This window comes from Zosterops lateralis, assembly GCF_965231275.1.
Source record: "Zosterops lateralis genome assembly, chromosome: 17".
Classification (NCBI taxonomy): domain Eukaryota; kingdom Metazoa; phylum Chordata; class Aves; order Passeriformes; family Zosteropidae; genus Zosterops; species Zosterops lateralis.
In genome coordinates, this window is record NC_139777.1 from 1499422 (window position 1) to 1517632 (window position 18211).

An 18211-nucleotide genomic window follows, 5' to 3' on the forward strand; every position below is an offset into this window, starting at 1 on the left:
GATTTTTCACACTGGCTGCATTTCCAGTGCCCAGAACCTGCTGAGCCTCCCCAGCCCTGCACGGTGTCCCAGGAGCTCTGAGCATCCCTGGAGGTGCTGAGGGGGAGCAGCAGGGGAACCCTGGGCTGGTGGAACTTGTTGTGGTTTGAAAGCAAAACGAGTGAGAGGCTCCAAGTCAGAAATACAATTTAATAAGAAGAAAGGTAAAAAAGTAAAATAAAATAAAATCAATGCGGTAATACAAAAGAGCACTGACAGAGTCAGAACACACCCTGAGCAGGGTGGGGGGAGCAGTCCAGGTGAGGGGCTCTTCCTGAAGCAGTGATCCCACAGAAAGGTCTGGGAGCTCTGCTCCTCTGGGAATCCAGTGGCTCAGGGCTGCTTGTCCTGTCCCAAATCCCAGATTCTCTCCAGGTGGGAATGCTTGGCTCCTCCCCCTGGGCATTGGGAGCATCTCCCAATGGGATGAGGAGTCGTGCAGTGGCTCCTTGATGGCCCATTAAACAGAGAGAGCTCCTGGAGGGAGTTCCCTGTGAGTCCTGGGCAAGGCATTGATGGGCCATGAGCAGAAGAGCCCAAAGGAGGGGCCTGGGAAAACACTGCCCCACCTGGTTCCAACAGCCCATGGGGATGGGGATGGGATAAATACTGTGTGCACATCCCACACCACAACCCAGGACAAACTCCAGGATTTTTTCAAGCCCCCAGCAGCCAGAGCAGCTGTAATTGTCTGTGTCTGCCCCTGGCTCAGCCCAGCTCCTAACAAGACCAGTGGGAGTTTGAGCTGAGACAGCCTTCAGGATTTGGCCTATTTAATTTGTGACAAATACCACTCTGCAGGTCTCCTGCCTGCCAAATCCTGAGGACTCCCTTTTTTTTTTTTTTTTTGGAAGAAAACAACCCCAGCTGTTTTTGGAAGAAAAAAAAAAAGAGGTTTTTTTGGGCTGTTTCTTTCCCAGATGAGTGCAGGTCATTATTTCCAGTTACACAGTGCACAGGTATTGGTGGTTCAGTTGAACCCCTTGACAGGTGTTTTGGGCAGTTCAGTGTGTTTGTGTGTGGATAAAATAGAAATTTTTGGGGCAGTTCAGTGTGTGGATAAAATAGAAAATTTTTGGGGCTGTTCAGTGTGTTTGTGTGTGGATAAAATAGAAATTTTTGGGGCAGTTCAGTGTGTGGATAAAATAGAAATTTTGGGGCAGTTCAGTGTGTTTGTGTGGGGATAAAATAGAAATTTTTGGGGCAGTTCAGTGTGGTTCAGTGTGGATAAAATAGAAATTTTGGGGCAGTTCAGTGTGTTTGTGTGGGGATAAAATAGAATTTTTTGGGGCAGTTCAGTGTGTGGATAAAATAGAAATTTTTGGGGCAGTTCAGTGTGGTTCAGTGTGGATAAAATAGAAATTTTGGGGCAGCTCAGTGTGTTTGTGTGTGGATAAAACAGAAATTTTTGGGGCAGTTTACAAATAATAGTTTACAAATGCAAACATATTTTTATTGGCACACAGTAGAGGAAAGAATGTAAACACACATTGTTTGGTTTACTTTTAAGGTGGCTAACACTTGCATAATAACAATTTTATTTAATGACTTTCAATACTTTATTATTTTTTTAAAAAAAACATTTTAATATTTAATTTTAGTTGCGCTACAACTAGCTGAAATTTTTTTTTTGTTGCGTTATAGGCCTTGGGCTTCAAGTCAGGCTTGAGGTTATGCTTCAGTCAAGGTAGTTCAATATTTATATATAAATTATGGGGGTTTTTCTAAGAAAAAGAGTGGAATCTGTGCCTGAAGCACACCAAAGCATTGGTTCTCTCAGGCACCTCCTAAATCACATTTTTTCACCCCATTTCTCCAACTGGCTTTATATAAAACCACATTTCAATACACAAAAATTACAGCGATGTCCATTAAACCACACAGGTGACGTTAAATCGCTCCCATCAGCACAAAGGCAGCCCTGGGCTTTGGGGTGAGTTTGGACAGCCAGATCTCAGTTGTGGACCAGCTGAAACCAGCCAGAGGAAGAAGGAGGCACCTCCTGAGGCTGATTCCCAATTCCTGACCTCGCAGGAGATTCTGGGTTTCCAGCTCTGCCAGAATTTCCAGCACCTGGAGCAAAAAAACCTGAGGCTCAGATTTCCTGTTTTAGCATCAGCAAGAGACTTTCCTGCAGCTCTTACGATGAGCTCAGTGGCCACTAAAGGATTTTGGGGTCTGCTGGGAGCTTTAGAGAATTCAGGAGAGTGAATCCAGTGTCTGACCTGTGGTGATTCCCTATGAGGGGCTCAGGGGACAGGTTTGGATTGTTCTCTTTTCCTTTAAATCCGAGGATGTTCCTTGCAGGGCTCTGGTGATTCGGAGTGTTCACTGATCATTTGGGGTGTTCTCTGCTCATTTGGGATGTTCACTGCTTATTTGGGGGGGTTCACTGCTCATTTGAGGTGTTCACTGCTGATTTGAGATGTTCCCTGCTCTTTTTGGGTGTTCATTACCCGTTTGGGATACTCATCGCTCTGTTTGGGGTGTTTTCTGCTCTTTTGGGGTGTTCTCTGCTCGTTTGAGATGTTCACTCCTCATTTTGGGTGTTCACTGCTCTTTTGGGGTGTTCAGTGTTCTTTTGGGGTGCTCCCTGCTCATTTAAGGTGTTCACTCCTTATTTTGGATGTTCTCTGCTCATTTAAGGTGTTCACTGCTCATTTTGGATGTTCACTGCTCATTTTGGGTGTTCTCTGCTTGTTTGGGGTGTTCCACTGCTCGTTTGGAGTGTTCTCTCCTCATTTTGGGTGTTCACTGCTCGTTTGGGATGTTCACTGTTCATTTGGGGTGTTCCCTGCTCATTTGGGGTGTTGCCTGCTCGTTTGGGATGTTCTACTGTTCGTTTGGGGTGTTCCCTGCTCTCTTTGGGATGTTCACTGCTGATTTGGGGTGTTCACTGCTAGTTTGGGATGTTCATTGCTGATTTGGGATGTTCCACTGCTCGTTTGGGATGTTCCACTCCTCTTTTAGGATATTCACTCCTCACTGTTGGTGCAGGGGGAGGATGACAGAGCTCAGCAGGCTTTGGAGGGAGCACTGGGTGGAATTTGGGATTTGTGTTGCTCTGAGGAAGGAGAGACACAAGAAGTTCACACATTTGGGGACTCTGCTGGTTCCTGCTCACCTGGCAGGGGCACATCACCCTCAGCCCGGCCAGCAGCTCACCCTGACCAGCATTAAACAAAATGGTTTAGTCAGCTTTAAAAAACAAAATAAAAAATAAAAACAACCACATGAACATTGTGTTTATTTCTCCAGCAAAATCTCTTTCTTTCAGTCTTTCATTTGCTTCTCTTCTGAAGACTCAAGTCTTTATTTGAGACATCTGCCTATAGAAAATAAGTCTTTTTTTTTTTCTTAAAGGGCACAATAAAAGATGAAAACTGAAGCTTGAATAACTTAATCAGCATACAAATTACACAGATATAAAAGTTCTTGTTTCATCGTCTTAACTTACAGTTTATTTTTGTACAGAATTCATTATGTTATACATCTAAGACTAATTATATTGTATAAATACCTCGGGTGTGATGTATATACAATATCCAGTGTTATAATTCAGCAATTAATGTATGCATTTCACAATACACTCTCGTGTATTTCGATGTAGTGCACATGATTTAGAGTCCGTAAAAGAGCGCATCCGCCAGGAAAAAAAATCTTTCATTTCATTCAGAGGGTTTTTTTTTGATTCCACCTTGGACAAGGGTTTTCTCCGTTTCACAATGGGCTCTTTGCACTGTGTATGGCTGTAAGGTCTTCTTGTACATTCCCCAAGATGAGTTAAAGGACCAGCAGCTCCAAACGTGAACCTGGGAGTGTTGGACAGTGGGAGGAGGAGAGCTGGGCAGGGTCCCTAAGGGGTGACAAAGGGGCAGAGCCAGCCCTGAGAGTGGGGCAGGGTCCCTAAGGGGTGGGGCAGGGTCCATAAAGGGTGAAAAAGGGACACAGCCAGCCCCAAGATTGGGGCAGGGTCCCTAAAGGGTGAGGAAGGGGCAGAGCCAGCCCTGAGAGCTGGGAAAGGTCCATAAAGGGTGAAAAAGAGGCAGAGCCAGCCCCAAGAATGGGGCAGGGTCCTTAAGGGGTGGGACAGGGTCCATAAAGGGTGGGATGGGGTCCATAAAGAGTGAAAAAGGGACACAGCCAGCCCTGAGATTGGGGCAGGGTCCCAAAGGGAAACACCCAGCCCTGAGAGCTGGGCAGGGTCTCTAAAGGGTGAAAATGGAGCAGAGCCAGCCCTGGGAGATGGGCAGGGTCCCTAAGGGGTGAAAAGGGGGCAGAACCAGCCCCAAGATTGGGGCAGGGTCCATAAAGGGTGAGATAGGGTCCATAAAGGGTGGAAAAGGGGCACAGCCAGCTCTGAGGGCTGGGCAGGGTCTCTAAGGGGTAAAAGAGGGGCACAGCCAGCCCTGGGACCTGGGAAAGGTCCATAAGGGGCACAGCCAGCCCTGAGAGCTGGAGAGGGTTCCTAAGGGGCAGAGCCAGCCCCAAGCTGGGCCCTGTAGCACAAATTAAACAAAAGGTTCTGCACTCATGGGAACCTCCAGCTCTGCCCTCCCCGCGCTCTGCAGGGCCAGGCTGGGCTGTCACCCCTCTCTGAGCTCCCTGGCAGGGGCTGATGTCACCCCCAGCCCTGTGTGCAGAGTTTGTCACCCCCCGTGTCCCATCCCTGCTCACGGGGCTGTCCCTGGGTGTCTCCTGTGGGATTTGTATCCCCTCCACAACACCCCGAGAGCAGCAGAGCTCCCCAAATCCTCTCCACACACGCCAAAAGCCAGAGCTGATGTTTGTTTGGTATTAAATCACAGGTATTGCTTCCCTAGGCACCTACTGAAGCACAATTCTAATTAATCTGAGGGTACAGTTGCTATTTTTTTTTCAGACAATCCTACTTTTCCCGCACACGTACTTTACATACATACATTTTGTGCCTTTTGATCACTCGGCCACCGTTGCTTTGTTCTCTCAAAAGCAGAAAGAGACTCTTTTATCAACGTGTAAACACTGCTCAGTTAACAGCAAAGTGGAATATTATATATCCCATGAATAAATTATTGTGTTTAACGGCATCGCTGAAAAATATTTAGGTGAATTTATGGGAAAATTGGGATTGGGGGTGGGGGGGGAAGGGGGTGTTGAAAACAATTTAAAATTGAATTGGCTTATTGGCTTCAATTTAGAGTGCGCCATCATTTTGAAATTAAAATTTGAAATATTTAATTTAAAAGGGTCTGATCGACTCAGAACTATTCTGCATCATATATATTCATATATTTGAATATACTTTCCTTTCATCTTACGAGAAATGCTCAAATGAGGATAAATTCAGAATAACTCCACTTTGTTGGTGTTATCCAAGTTTTACTGAAAATAGAGAGTTCTGTCCTCCCACTTCTTTTCTTTTTTTTTTATTTTATTGCTTTTTTTTCCATGCTTGTATTGCCGTTTTCCAAGTAAGAGCTTTCATGTAATGACATGTGATGGAAAAGAAAAAGAAAGGTTTGTGAACCTGATCTTTTTTTTTTCTTTTTTTTTTTTTTTTTTTTTTTTTCCCCATTTGCAAGATTTGGGGATTGGGGTATTTTTGTCCCCAATTCCATTCTTTAACTGGTTCCAGTAGCAGCTGTGCTCCCTGGATGGGCAGTGATTGTCATTTGACTTGGGGACCTCAGCAGGGATGGAAGGAAAGGTTTCCATGAGGAACCTCAGTGGGAGTGGAAGGAAAGGTTTCCATGGGGAAATGGGGTCTCAGTGGGAGTGGAAGGAAAAAATTCCGTGAGGAAATGGGAAAATGGGGTCTCAGCAGGGATAGAAGGAAATGTTTCCATGAAGAACCTCAGTGGGGGTGGAAGAAAGGGTTTCCGTAAGGAAATGGGGTCTCAATGGGAGTGGAAGAAAAGGGTTCCATGAGGAACCTCAGCAGGGCTGGAAGGAAAGGTTTCCATGGGGAAATGGGATCTCAGTGGGAGTGGAAGGAAGGGTTTCTGTGAGGAAATGGGAAAATGGGATCTCAGCAAGGATGGAAGGAAAGGTTTCTATGAGGAGCCTCAGCAGGGCTGGAAGGAAAAGTTTCCATGAGGAAATGGAACTTCAGTGGAAGGAAAGGTTTCCATGAGGAGCCTCAGTGGGAGTGGAAGGAAAAGTTTCCATGGGAAAATGGGGTCTCAGCAGGGCTAGAAGGAAAGGTTTCCATGAAGAACTTCAGTGGGAATGGAAGGAAAAGTTTCCATGGGGAAATGGGAAAATGGGATCTCAGCAGGGATGGAAGGAAAGGGCTCCATGAGGAGCCTCAGTGAGAGTGGAAGGAAAAGTTTCCATGAGGAAATGGAACTTCAGTGGAAGGAAAGGTTTCCATGAGGAGCCTCAGGGGGAGTGGAAGGAAAAGTTTCCATGGGAAAATGGGGTCTCAGCAGGGCTAGAAGGAAAGGTTTCCATGAAGAACTTCAGTGGGAATGGAAGGAAAAGTTTCCATGGAGAAATGGGAAAATGGGACCTCAGCAGGGATGGAAGGAAAGGTTTCCATGAAGAACCTCAGTGGGAGTGGAAGGAAAGGTTTCCATGGGGAAATGGAACCTCAGTGGAAGGAAAGGGTTCCATGAAGAACCTCAGTGAGAGTGGAAGGAAAGGTTTCCATGGGGAAATGGAGCCTCAGTGGAAGGATTTTTTTCCACGAGAAAATGGAACCTCAATGGGAGTGGAAGGAAAGGGTTCCATGAGGAAATTGAGCCTCAGTAGAAGGAAAGGTTTCCATGGGGAAATGGGATCTCAGTGGCAATAGAAGGAAAAGTTCCCATGAGGAAACAGCTCCATGTTCCACTCTGAGGCTTCCCTGGCACACTGAGGGGTTTGCACCCAGCAATCTCTGCCCCTGCCTTGGTTCCTCTGATTTCAAGACTAAATCAGTTTGGGGTCAGTTTATACCGTATTGTGCAAACAACAGTAAATAAGGTTTATTTTTTTTGTTGTTTTGTCTCTGGTTGGGCCTAATACAAAACAACACATTGGGAAGAGAAGGTAGATTCTAAAAAGAAGTTAAATTCTAAAAATGGGTTTTTATGTTGTTAGTGATAAGGATCATTGTAGGAATTCATCTTTCCTCATTTCCTGGATCATTGAAAAGGGGAGAGAACATTTGTTAAACAACCCCAGACTTGTCTGACGCACAAGTGCCGCATCCCTTATGAAACAGAAGTGTCGTATCTGTGCTCTATTATTTTCTCTCCTCAAAATTAGATTAAAACAGATGCCATCCCCTCCCTGTGCAGTTCAGTGCCAGCAAAAGTAAGTCTCTAATCACTTATATAAGCCTGGTGTCCTCACTTTTAGTGTCAATGTTAAAATTCCTGTATTTTGCAGCACTTACATTAAACATGTTCCCAGTTGTGGATTAGGACCCAAACGCAGAATTTCCCACATTTTTTTCTGGTTTGTTCAAATATCACCACTGAATTATAAATTCAAATTTTACTTTACTCTACCTAAAATATGGGAACTCCAGTATGTAAGGCAGCTGTAATTTGGCTGTTGTGGTTATTGCACAGGATCCCTCACATGAGCTTTATTGGGGGAAGGAAATTATTTATTGAAATTATTTATTGGGGGGGTTTAAATATTCTGTAGATTCAGGTTTTTCCTAACTGTAATTTTCAACTTATCTCAGTCATCCTTCAGAAAAAAAAAAAAAATAAATAAAAAATACATGTGATGCATATGAAATGGCAGCTTTGAACTCCCAGCATGTTTTCCTTGGATAAAGGAAAATTGGAAAGTCCCTTGTGTGACTGCAGTCCCGACGTGTCTTTTCTTTCCTTTTTAATGAAACACGGTGTGAAGTTATTCTCTTTAATGGCTTTGTGGCCAGAGATGTTTTAGACAAGGTCTGGGGCTGCTGAGCATGAACTTCTCTGGCCTGCTGAACTCTGCCACTGATGGATTCATTAGCACAGAGTAACAGTGACTGCAAGCTTTGCTTATTTCCTAGGAAATTTCCTTCCTATTTTATGCATTTCAATAGCACGTTTGGCTTTCTCACTCAGACAATAAAATGTATTGTCAGCCAAGCTACTCTTTCAGCAAAGCATTTCCCTTTGAAGTAAGTGCTGGTTTTGTTTGTTGTTTTTGTTTTTTTTTTTTTTACAGGTTATTTTTTCATATTATCAATGACAAAAGTGAACCCAGGGCTACACCTTGATTTTTTTTATTTTCCAGGGTTTATTATTATATTTACAGTTCCCTGTAAGAAGACACAACCCTTTTCCCAGTAAGAGTTCTAATTCCTTTCTGTGTTTCAAATACTAACGACCCATATGGAAAGCAGGAAGATAATCAGTGATGAAGGAGGTATCTCTGGGGGCTGAAGCAGATGAATAAAAAACTCAAATCATTATAAATATTACTGTACTACACTTTGGTACAACCAAAAAGAAAAAAAACCAACCCCCTTCAAAGAAAATATTTAATATTCCCTAAGTCAAATAAAATTCACAAACAATATAAGAAGAAATTAACCACATGGGTTATTGGTTTTTTTATATATATATATCTGTAAAAAATAATAAAACTACTTGGCTGCATTGCACATAGGCAATAAAATGAGATTCATTCCGATCCCTTTTTTCCTTGAGCCTCCTCTCGGGCTGTAAGCAAGAAATGTCCACTGTGCTTTACAAAGGACGACCACTAGAAAATAAAAAACCAAAAAATCAATGCAAACAAACATCCCTTTCTTTTCTGATTTACCATTTCTCATGAGAGATGACAAACAAATGGAGTCTCCTCTGAGTCTGAGCGCGGTTGGATTAGCGTTTTGCTCGTACCAGGCAGTATACAAAAAAAACAGCCATCGTGTGTGTGTGTGACACCTCCAACACCTACAGGGAGCTGTTTTAGGGGCACATCCTGGTTTGTGGTGAAACAGGATTAGCTCAGCCAGCCTCTTGCACCTGCTCTCTGATATCAGGTTATCATCTCAGCACCTCCAGGCTTGGACTGTCTTGTTCCTATTGCTGACTGGACTGACTGCTCCACCATCCATAAACAGAAGGCATAAAGGTGATTACAAACATAAGAAAGTAGTTTTACATATTGTCTTGCAGTCTTTCCATATAGTCCCTAAGTTCCTTGGAATCGCCAAGATTCATATCTTGGCATACCCATTTAATATTATCATCACTGTCAAATAGGATTGAGTTGGTGTAGGGGCCTCCATCCTCTGGCAGGATTGTTGTGTATGAAGTGAACTTTACTCGCTTCTGCTTTGGCCCAGAAGGGTTTATAGGTTCACTTTTAACTTCTTTTTCACAAAGGTACTCAGAAGATCTGAGGATATGATTATGAAGAGTCTTCTGGGAACTCCCGTTAAGGAGAAAGTTGCTCTCTTCAAACTGCATCCCTCTGTCAATCATGGTGGTGCACTCCTCTGACGGGAGCGAAATGTCCACTGGGTTCTCCAGGAGCTCCACCTCATTTCCGAGCCAGACCCAGTCGTGGGAATGGGGGATGTTGCCTTGCTCGCTGACAGCAAACCTTTTGTGCCTGTACTTCCAAGCAAATGCCACACAGTTGATCAAAAAGACCAAGATTGCCAAGCAGAAAACACAGAGCAGCGCGTACATGCCGATCTCCAGGTCTGTCAATCCTCTGGAAGTCAACGAGAGATCACTGGGGTTGCTCTCTCCTGGGATTTCTACTTGGGTAGGGAAACCCGTGAAGGCAGTTGGGTTGTTTTGAAGCTGGCCGTCCTCCAGGGACTCCTGATCAACGGGAGATACGAAAGTTGTGCTTTTGTTGGCATTGTCCTCGGGACCCGGCACGTCCTCGTGGTTTTTGGACCAGTCTTGTGCTGTCCTCTCTTGTTCTGCGGCTTTCTCTATAGCGTTGCTTGGATGGCTTTTGAAATCTTTCTCCACGTCGTCGATGTCGTTGGTGCTCCCTTTCTGGTCGGAATCCTTCTGCCCAAACTTGACTTTGACGTTCCCTTTCCCCACGGCCAGGACGCTCTTGCGCTTGGTCTTCTGGCAGGGCTCGCTGATGACCATCTCGATTTTGATCAGAGGGCCCTGCCCGTCCCCTTCGGCCACCACGAGGGGCCAGAGGGACAGCAGGTCCTGCTGTGAGGACACCACCATCTCATCCAGGGACGTGATGGACACGGAGAAGTCCTTGGAGTCGTAGATGTCCAAAGGCGTCACCGACCCGTCGCTGAACAGAACCCAAGCGCTCACCACGGCCTCCTGGGGGGGAGAGGAATGAGGGGGAAAGAAAACATGTGTGAGAGAGAGAGAGAGCAAAAATCAGACACTCCATCCAGTCTGGGAAAATATATGGAATTTAACTTTGGGGTGGGTTTTTTGCTTTGTTTTTTTTTTTTTTTTAAAGGAAATGGAAATGTCTACTCTGTTTTTCTGACGCTGTTTTACACCACAACAACACAATACTCTGACTTTAGAAGGCTGAAAATGACTCATTTATTTTTGGGATGTGTCTCTTTCTTAATACTATTTCACACAGACCAATTTGATTGGTGAAACAAAGACAAACTTCTTCACTCCCATTGGTCAGAGCAGAGGGACATCAAGAAGAAGTCCCTCTTAAGGAAAGAATGTAAGCATGGTACAGTTACAAAAACATTTCTTCTATTTACAGAAAATTCTTTGGGAAAAGAATTTCAGCAAACCAAAACATTTCAGGCACGAACCAGGGCTACACTTCTCATTTTTTTGTGTTCTCTAGACCACTGAGGCATTTACCTCGCCTTCAGGAGCTATCAAAGAAACACTCATGTAAATTTAATAAAAAATGCTGGAAAAGAAAAATTGACAATTCTTTTTTCTCAGTCTGAAGTGAGGAGCTTCTTTCGAAAGCCAGAGCCTGGTGATGAAAATGATCATATTTCCAACATCATGGTCAATTAGGTTTATAAAGGACCTATGATGGGGAATTTCTCTAATGCTGCAGTTCCAGTGCCTTATGGCAATGAGGAGAGCTGGAATGTGTCAGCCCGTGGAACAAACTGGGAGGAGAACTCATCTCAGTTCAGTACTTTATATTTTCTGTCTTGCTGAATATGCAGGACTTGCAATATGGAAAAGTGATTGTGGTCTTTCCTGGGAACTACAGAAAAGCTCATAAAAAGCCCCATTTTTATGTCTTGACCAAACCAATTTGTCTTCTTACTGTGAATTGCTAGTGCAAAAAATATAGTTACACTTTCTGCACTGATGTAGAACCTCAATTCTATAAAATCTATTTTTAAAAAAAACACACGTGGAATTTGTTCTGTGGTCTCATTAAAAGCTATTTAATTCCTCAGATTATATAGCTAAAAGTAAGCACAAAGTCATCAGTTTTCAGCAACGCAGGTCACGAAAACTTCTGTACCTGCAGCCAGAGGTCGTTCTGGCTGAGCTGACCTTGTGAGACAATTAAAGAATGGCATTCCCAGCTCTGCTTGCACAGCTGGGCTGGATTTTCTCACAGAAAAAAAAAAAAAAAAAAAAAAAAAAAAAAAAAAAAGTGGGTTTTGTGGCTGTCCTGAGTTGTAGTACAGGATGTACACAAAGTATTTATTCCAGCCCCATCCCCATGAGCTGTTGGAACCAGGTGGGGCAGTGTTTTCCCAGGCCCCTCCTTTGGGCTCTTCTGCTCATGGCCCATCAATGCCTTGCCCAGGACTCACAGGGAACTCCCTCCAGGAGCTCTCTCTGTTTAATGGGCCATCAAGGAGCCACTGCACGACTCCTCATCCCATTGGGAGATGCTCCCAATGCCCAGGGGGAGGAGCCAAGCATTCCCACCTGGAGACAATCTGGGATTTGGGACAGGACAAGCAGCCCTGAGCCACTGGATTCCCAGAGGAGCAGAGCTCCCAGACCTTTCTGTGGGATCACTGCTTCAGGAAGAGCCCCTCACCTGGACTGCTCCCCCCACCCTGCTCAGGGTGTGTTCTGACTCTGGCAGTGCTCTTTTATATTACTGCATTGATTTTATTTTATTTTACTTTTTTCCCCTTCTTCTTCTTAAATTGTATTTCTGACTTGGAGCCTCTCACTCATTTTCCTTTCAAACCACGACAAGTGGCACACCCAGGCTTTGTTTGGCACTGTCCATCCCTTTCCCTTGGCACCGTGGGGTGGGTCAGAAGGATGAACTCCCTTTACCACGAGGAGTGACTGCTTTCCACAGCCACATACTCAATAAAATTTACACCAAATGGCTCTGCCAAAACAGAGAAGAAGACAATAAATGAAATTTGACGTGTTCTGTTGGAGCACACCTGTTTGGGAGTGCGCAGGATGTCGTGGGCAGAGGTGGTGGCCACGATGGCTCTTTTGTTGGCTTTGCTGGTCTGGAAGGACACGGACAGACCCGACACCAGCTGCACTCCCAGGTCTGTGATGGTCACCCTGTCGTCCAGGACTATCACTGTCTTCTCTGCCAGGATGGAATCCGAGAGAGGGGACAGCACCTGGGGAGAGAAAGGAAACACCTTGCGTGAAACAGCAGTGAAATAGTTTAAAGCAAGATTTAAAGCAAGGCTGACCTCTAAGCAGCACACCAGATTAATCCTGGCTTTGTCACATCCATATCTATGCCAGAGCTGATGTTTTCCCCCAAGATATTACACTCATTTGCTGCTAAATTACTGTATCTAAAGAAATAATTTATTAAAACAACAAATCGCTTAAAATTTGCAGCTTGAGCTTGACAAAATATATATAATATAGAATAAATTAAATGGATTCGGGTTGTTATTTTTTTAAAGTCGTTTTTGTGGGGTCCATAAAACTCCCTGTGAATGCAGGGCAGCACAGGACAGAGTGTAAGACACTGATTAACACTGAAACTCAGCGAGAGGATAAATAAATGTTCAAAGCCTGGCTGACAGGAACTTGGCCTGTTGCCTTTCGAGGGACAGAGGACCTGAATGAAATGAAAGTGAGACTTGCAAAAGAACTTTGAAAACCCCACTGGGTGCCTGCCTGCATCTTTCAATGCCAAAACTCTCCTGCCAGTTGCTCCAAGACCTGGTTTCCAGCAATGCTCAGAAAGAGACTCATCTTTATACAGGTGACAGAAACAGCTGGTTCCAGCCTGAAACACTTGAGGTGTGATTTGTCTAAATCAATGTGAGAAACCTGCAGCACTGGAGCTTCCTGCTCCTTCAGAGTCACTGGAGAGAAGGAGATATTTTAAGGGCAGAAATCCCTTGACCTCTCTACCCCATTTATTTCAGGTTGAAAGGAGCTGAGCCCTAAAATCCCTGTTATCCCTGTTTCTCTGTGTTGACCCCAGAGTGTGACCAGAACATTACAGGTGCTTGTAGCCCCTGAGGTTATAGGGCTATATGCAACCCTATAAAATGCCAGGTTACCCACACCCCTGGTCTCTGGATGCTTACTAGGGTCTGATGATGAAATAAAGGAAATCTCTGGATTACCCATGGTCCCCATATCATTTATTACCATTTGCAGCCCCTGAGGAGACCTATATACCCCTGTAAAATGCCAGGTTACCCACACCCCTGGTCTTTGGAAGCTACCTAGGGCCTGATGATTAAAGGATATCTCTCATTGCACCTACCTTGTCTATTAGCCATGTTCAATCTGGGATTGTTCCTCGCAGCCCTTGAGGAGGCTTAAATACCCCTATAAAATGCCAGGTTGACCACACACCCCTGGTCTTTGGATGCTGCATAAGGTCTGATAATAAAAGGATATCTCTCATTGCACCCATCCCGTTTATTACCCACGTTCAGCCCAGGGTTGGGGCCGTGGGGACCCCCCCACCCCCGTGGCCCCTGCAGGGGCTGTACCTGCACGGTGGTGATGCCTTGCTCCCGCCCGGCCAGCACCCGGCCCTCCTGCAGCTTGGCAATCCGGGGCTCCTCCACCTTCATGAACTCGGCCACCAGGTCGGTGATGTCAAACTGCCACTCGGAGCCCAGCAGGAAGGTCAGGTGGCCCCCAGCCTCGGGGGACTCGGCCACAAACTGTGTCAGCACCCTGACCAAGGCGTGCTGGTACTGCAGGGTGCAGCCTTTGCCCTTCTTCTCGTCGTCCTCTTCGTCCTCGCTGTCCCTGGTGGGCCTGGGGACACATCCAGCTCTGTTACCTGCCCTGCCCTGTTAAATTTTAGCTTCTTTTCTGACAAAATCAGGATTAAATGCTCAAGATGGTGTTTCTTGTTTGGACTCAGATGGTTATTAATTCTTATCTATGTTACAGTCTCACACACCTTGAGTTCTACAAGCTCACAAACTAAAAATAGATCCCCATCTCTCTCAACCCTTTTAAGAATAAATTGTCCAATTATAAAATGACACCTAAATTAATATTTTTTTTATTTTTAATCTGATGCTTTAGGTTTTATCTCCCATGTATTTCAGGTTCTGTGGTGCCCAGGGGAGCAGCTCTGAGCTCACAGTCAGTGTCACTCAGCTCTGCACAGAGCAGGGACACAAAACAAATAGTTTCCCAAATGGACAACTTTCAGGCCCAAAAGCACAAACAAGGGTGGGCTGGAGGGAGAAAAAAAGAAGGATGGGACCTCCCAACCTGAAGCTGTAATTGGACAATTAAACCCCAATATGCAAATGGACCAAAACTTATTAAAATGTAAGATCTCATTACCGGTCTGCCTTTTTGTGACCATTTTGTGACCATTTTGTGACCATGTTGGGTCCATTTTGTGACTATTTTGGGTCCATTTTGTGACCATTTTGGGTCCACCTTGTGTGTAGCCCTGACCAGGCTCTTGTCCTGCCCAAGGTGGATCCTGCAGGCCTTTCAATAAATCTCTACTTTATTCTCCAGCTCTGTCCAGTCTCTATTCCAGGTCTCTTCCCAAGGCATCAAACCCAATAATCAACCACCCCATGGCCCACAATGCGGATTTTTCTACCCAATTACAAAACACCACCCAGACCCATGAAGAAAAAGGTGAAAAAGAAGGACTTTGACTCCACCCCAAATCTTCCATCCTGCTTTATATATATATTACTATATTCTAAACATTACTCAGGTTACACTGTGCAGAAACACCCGCAGCATTCCACACGCTTCCTTCAACATTTTCTGCCTGTCCCCCTTTCAGAATACAATGAAACAGCTTTCCCCAAAGCTCAGGGAAGTCACCACAGTGATTTGTACATGATAACACTGCTGTCACACCTCACAGAGTTTTGTCTGCTTAAAGACCCAGTTTACCACCAATATTAATATTTTATTTTATTTTTTTCCTCTTGTTTGTTGCCTGAGATCAACACATGGATCCTCTTATCTCTTCCAAGTCAGGTATTAAGCAGCAGGTGGTCACACTTTTCCTCATTGTGCCCCCATGCTGTGGATTCATTGCTCAGAAATAATTTCCCTCCCTCTTGTATTTATCGAGCCTAAGCCACCTCTATATCAAAGGTGGGAAATACAGGGTTGAGTCTCTTATTTTTCAAAGTCTTACAGGAGGTAGTTTTGTGGTTACTGCGTCCCTTTATCTTCTCCTTTGAAACAGCAGCCGTGAAAAACTATTACAAAACAGAATTGCTGCTGTTATAAATTGTTTTATGACAAAGTCGGCTGCCAGAAAGCTGGAAACGTATCTAAGAAAAACTCTTGTGCTCCTGGAAATGACTGAAAGTCTCAGTGTTACAGAAAATAATCCACTGGAAACGCATTTTCAATGCGTCACTTGTTGGATGAATATTTACATTCAGCCACAAGTAAATGATTTGTGTGTGTAAAAAATGGTTTTGTGAGTGTAAAAATGTTTTTTGTGTGTGTAAAAATGGGGGGTTGTGTGTAAAAATGTGTCTGTGTGTGTAAAAATGGGGGGGTTGTGTGTAAAAAGGTTTTTGTGTGTGTAAAAATGTTTTTGTGAGTGTAAAAGTGGTTTTGTGTGTGTAAAAATGTGTCTGTGTGTGTAAAAATGTTTTTGTGAGTGTAAAAGTGGTTTTGTGTGTGTAAAAGTGGGTTTGTGAGTGTAAAAATGTTTTTTGTGTGTGTAAAAATGGGGGGTTTGTGTGTAAAAATGTTTTTGTGAGTGTAAAAGTGGTTTTTGTGTGTGTAAAAGCAGTTTTGTGAGTGTAAAAATGTTTTTTGTGAGTGTAAAACAAGTGTCCATCGTTACTTGCTGAAGGAAACATCAAATAACAGTGGAATTGTTGGGAAAAAGGCATCAATAAAATAGAATTTTGATTTCCCAAAGAAATTAGTCTAACAGAGTTTGATTAGCTGGGCATTTCAGGGAAATTTTCAGTCCTTCTCTCTTTCCCAACCCTGGTGTCAGCCTGAAGTCTGGGAAAACAGCCTCAAAGAAAGTTCTAGAAGGGTGAATGTCCATCAATTTTTTGTGGGCCATCCCCATCTGTGCTGCCAACGAATTCATGAGCTCCTTAATGTTCCCACTTTTAATTTATTCCTGTGTTCTGACCCTCTTCAGCTCAGCTAAGCCACAACCCAGCTCTGAACAATCTCAAATTTGGGCAAAAACCAAGTTCAGCTTTGAGATTTTGGGATTTGACCCTCTCTTAATAATACAGACAAGGAACATTAGTGCCTGTGCAGAATTGGAGGAAAAAAAAAAAAGTGCAAAAAAAAGCTGTTCAGGTAAGGAGCACTTGTGGGATTTTGGGGCAAAAAGAGCACAGAAGTGATGGGAACCAGCCTTGTAATGGGAAAAGAGACCCAGAGCCAGGAAATGTTCACATATTCAACATCCACATCGTTTTACACAACTCTCTTTCTTGCTGCTTTTACACAACCTGGTGTCTGTCCCTGCCCAGAGCAGGGCTTGGAACAAGATGATCTTTAAGGTCTCTTTCAATCCAAACCATCCTGTGATTCGATGTTTTATTCAGATCTAGCGGAGTCGCTGCCATGTTTATTTATGTGCTTGTTTATTTCTGCTCTGGCTGTTTAAAACTTCCCACCGCTGGGGTCGTGTTCCGAGAGCAAAAATCTATTCAAAACAACTGGAGGGAATTCTTTTTTCAGCCCCAGCTCATAAATATGGGCTGTGGGATGACCAGAGGGAAGGATTGGAGCACAGAGGGATCACTCCTGTCCATATTTCCAGGGCTGTGTGGGCAGCCTGTATTTACCACAACAAAAAGATGATTTGAGTCCAACCCTTTCCTTGGGGTGTCTTAAATGCAAAAGCTCCATTTTGGCACAAAAAAACCGTTTAGAGATGTTTATATTCTTCTCCTCAGAAGGATGTTTCCTGTGGCAAACGAACGTGGAGCATCAGAAAAGTCTCTCCAAAGCCCAGAAAGAGCAAGGCACGTTCTTTGTCAGTGCAGAGGAGAGGGAGGTGTTTGAATTTTCACTGCAAGGTTTGCAATTTTGCCAGGTCTCAGCTCAAATTCTTCCTGGTTTTGGTTTTTGGTCTTCTTCTTTTTCTTCTTCTTCTTCTTCTTCTTCTTCTTCTTCTTCTTCTTCTTCTTCTTCTTCTTCTTCTTCTCCTCCTCCTCCTTCTTCTTCTTCTCCTTCTTCTTCTTCTTCTTCTTTTTGGTTTTTGTTGTTTTTTTATTTTTCTGTGTTTTTTGGGGTTGTTTTGTTTTGGGGTTGTTTTGTTGGTTGGTTTGGGGTTTTTTAGGGTTTTTTCAAACAAAGGATATAATTTTCCCACTTCCAAGCCACAAGAATCAAGATTTAGGCAGCGAGTCAGTGTTTTGTCTCTGTGCGTGCAGCAAAAGGTTTGAGATCCAATGAATGGCAGAGTTCCCTTTAAACTCCTCATTACAGAAGCTTAAAATCCTTCATCAAGCAGGGAGCTCATTTTCTGCTTAAGACAAATCCTGGTGAATTTATTGTGCTTTTTCCCCCTTGGTCATCTCTGAAAACCTCTCCAACTCCTCCTTCCCCTATTTTTTCTTGCTGCTTGGCAAACTTTTCTTGGAAGATTTTTATATTTTTTATTTTTTTTGCTTTTCTGGAGCCAGCCAAGGTTGCCAGAATTACATTTAATTTCCATTTCACAGGGAGGAAGGCTTTGCCAGGGAGCTGAGCTCAAGCAGCAGCCCCGTTCCAAGGGTGCCTGCGAGCTCTGATCTCATCAGTGATCTGTCAACTCCACATTACAGACGCTGTCTGGGAGCAGTTGAAGTGTGTCTCTTTTAATCTGCACCCCTCTCAAACCAGGCGTCACGTTCTTGGGCCAGATGCTGATTTTTTTT

At 44.1% G+C, this 18211-nt stretch overlaps 1 protein-coding gene across 1 annotated transcript in view; it reads right to left on the reverse strand.

Moving 5' to 3' along the window:
- Positions 1–9031: 9031 nt before the first annotated feature.
- TMEM132B (transmembrane protein 132B) overlaps positions 9032–18211 on the reverse strand; it is a gene marked incomplete at its 5' end in the record, with an annotated part of 257632 nt that continues 248452 nt past the window's right edge. The window contains 3 exons of the mRNA XM_083873975.1: positions 9032–10271; positions 12314–12505; positions 13853–14126. Coding sequence (XP_083730101.1) covers positions 9117–10271; positions 12314–12505; positions 13853–14126 — 1621 coding nt within the window. The 3' untranslated portion in view covers positions 9032–9116. The remainder of the gene's footprint in view (positions 10272–12313; positions 12506–13852; positions 14127–18211) is intronic.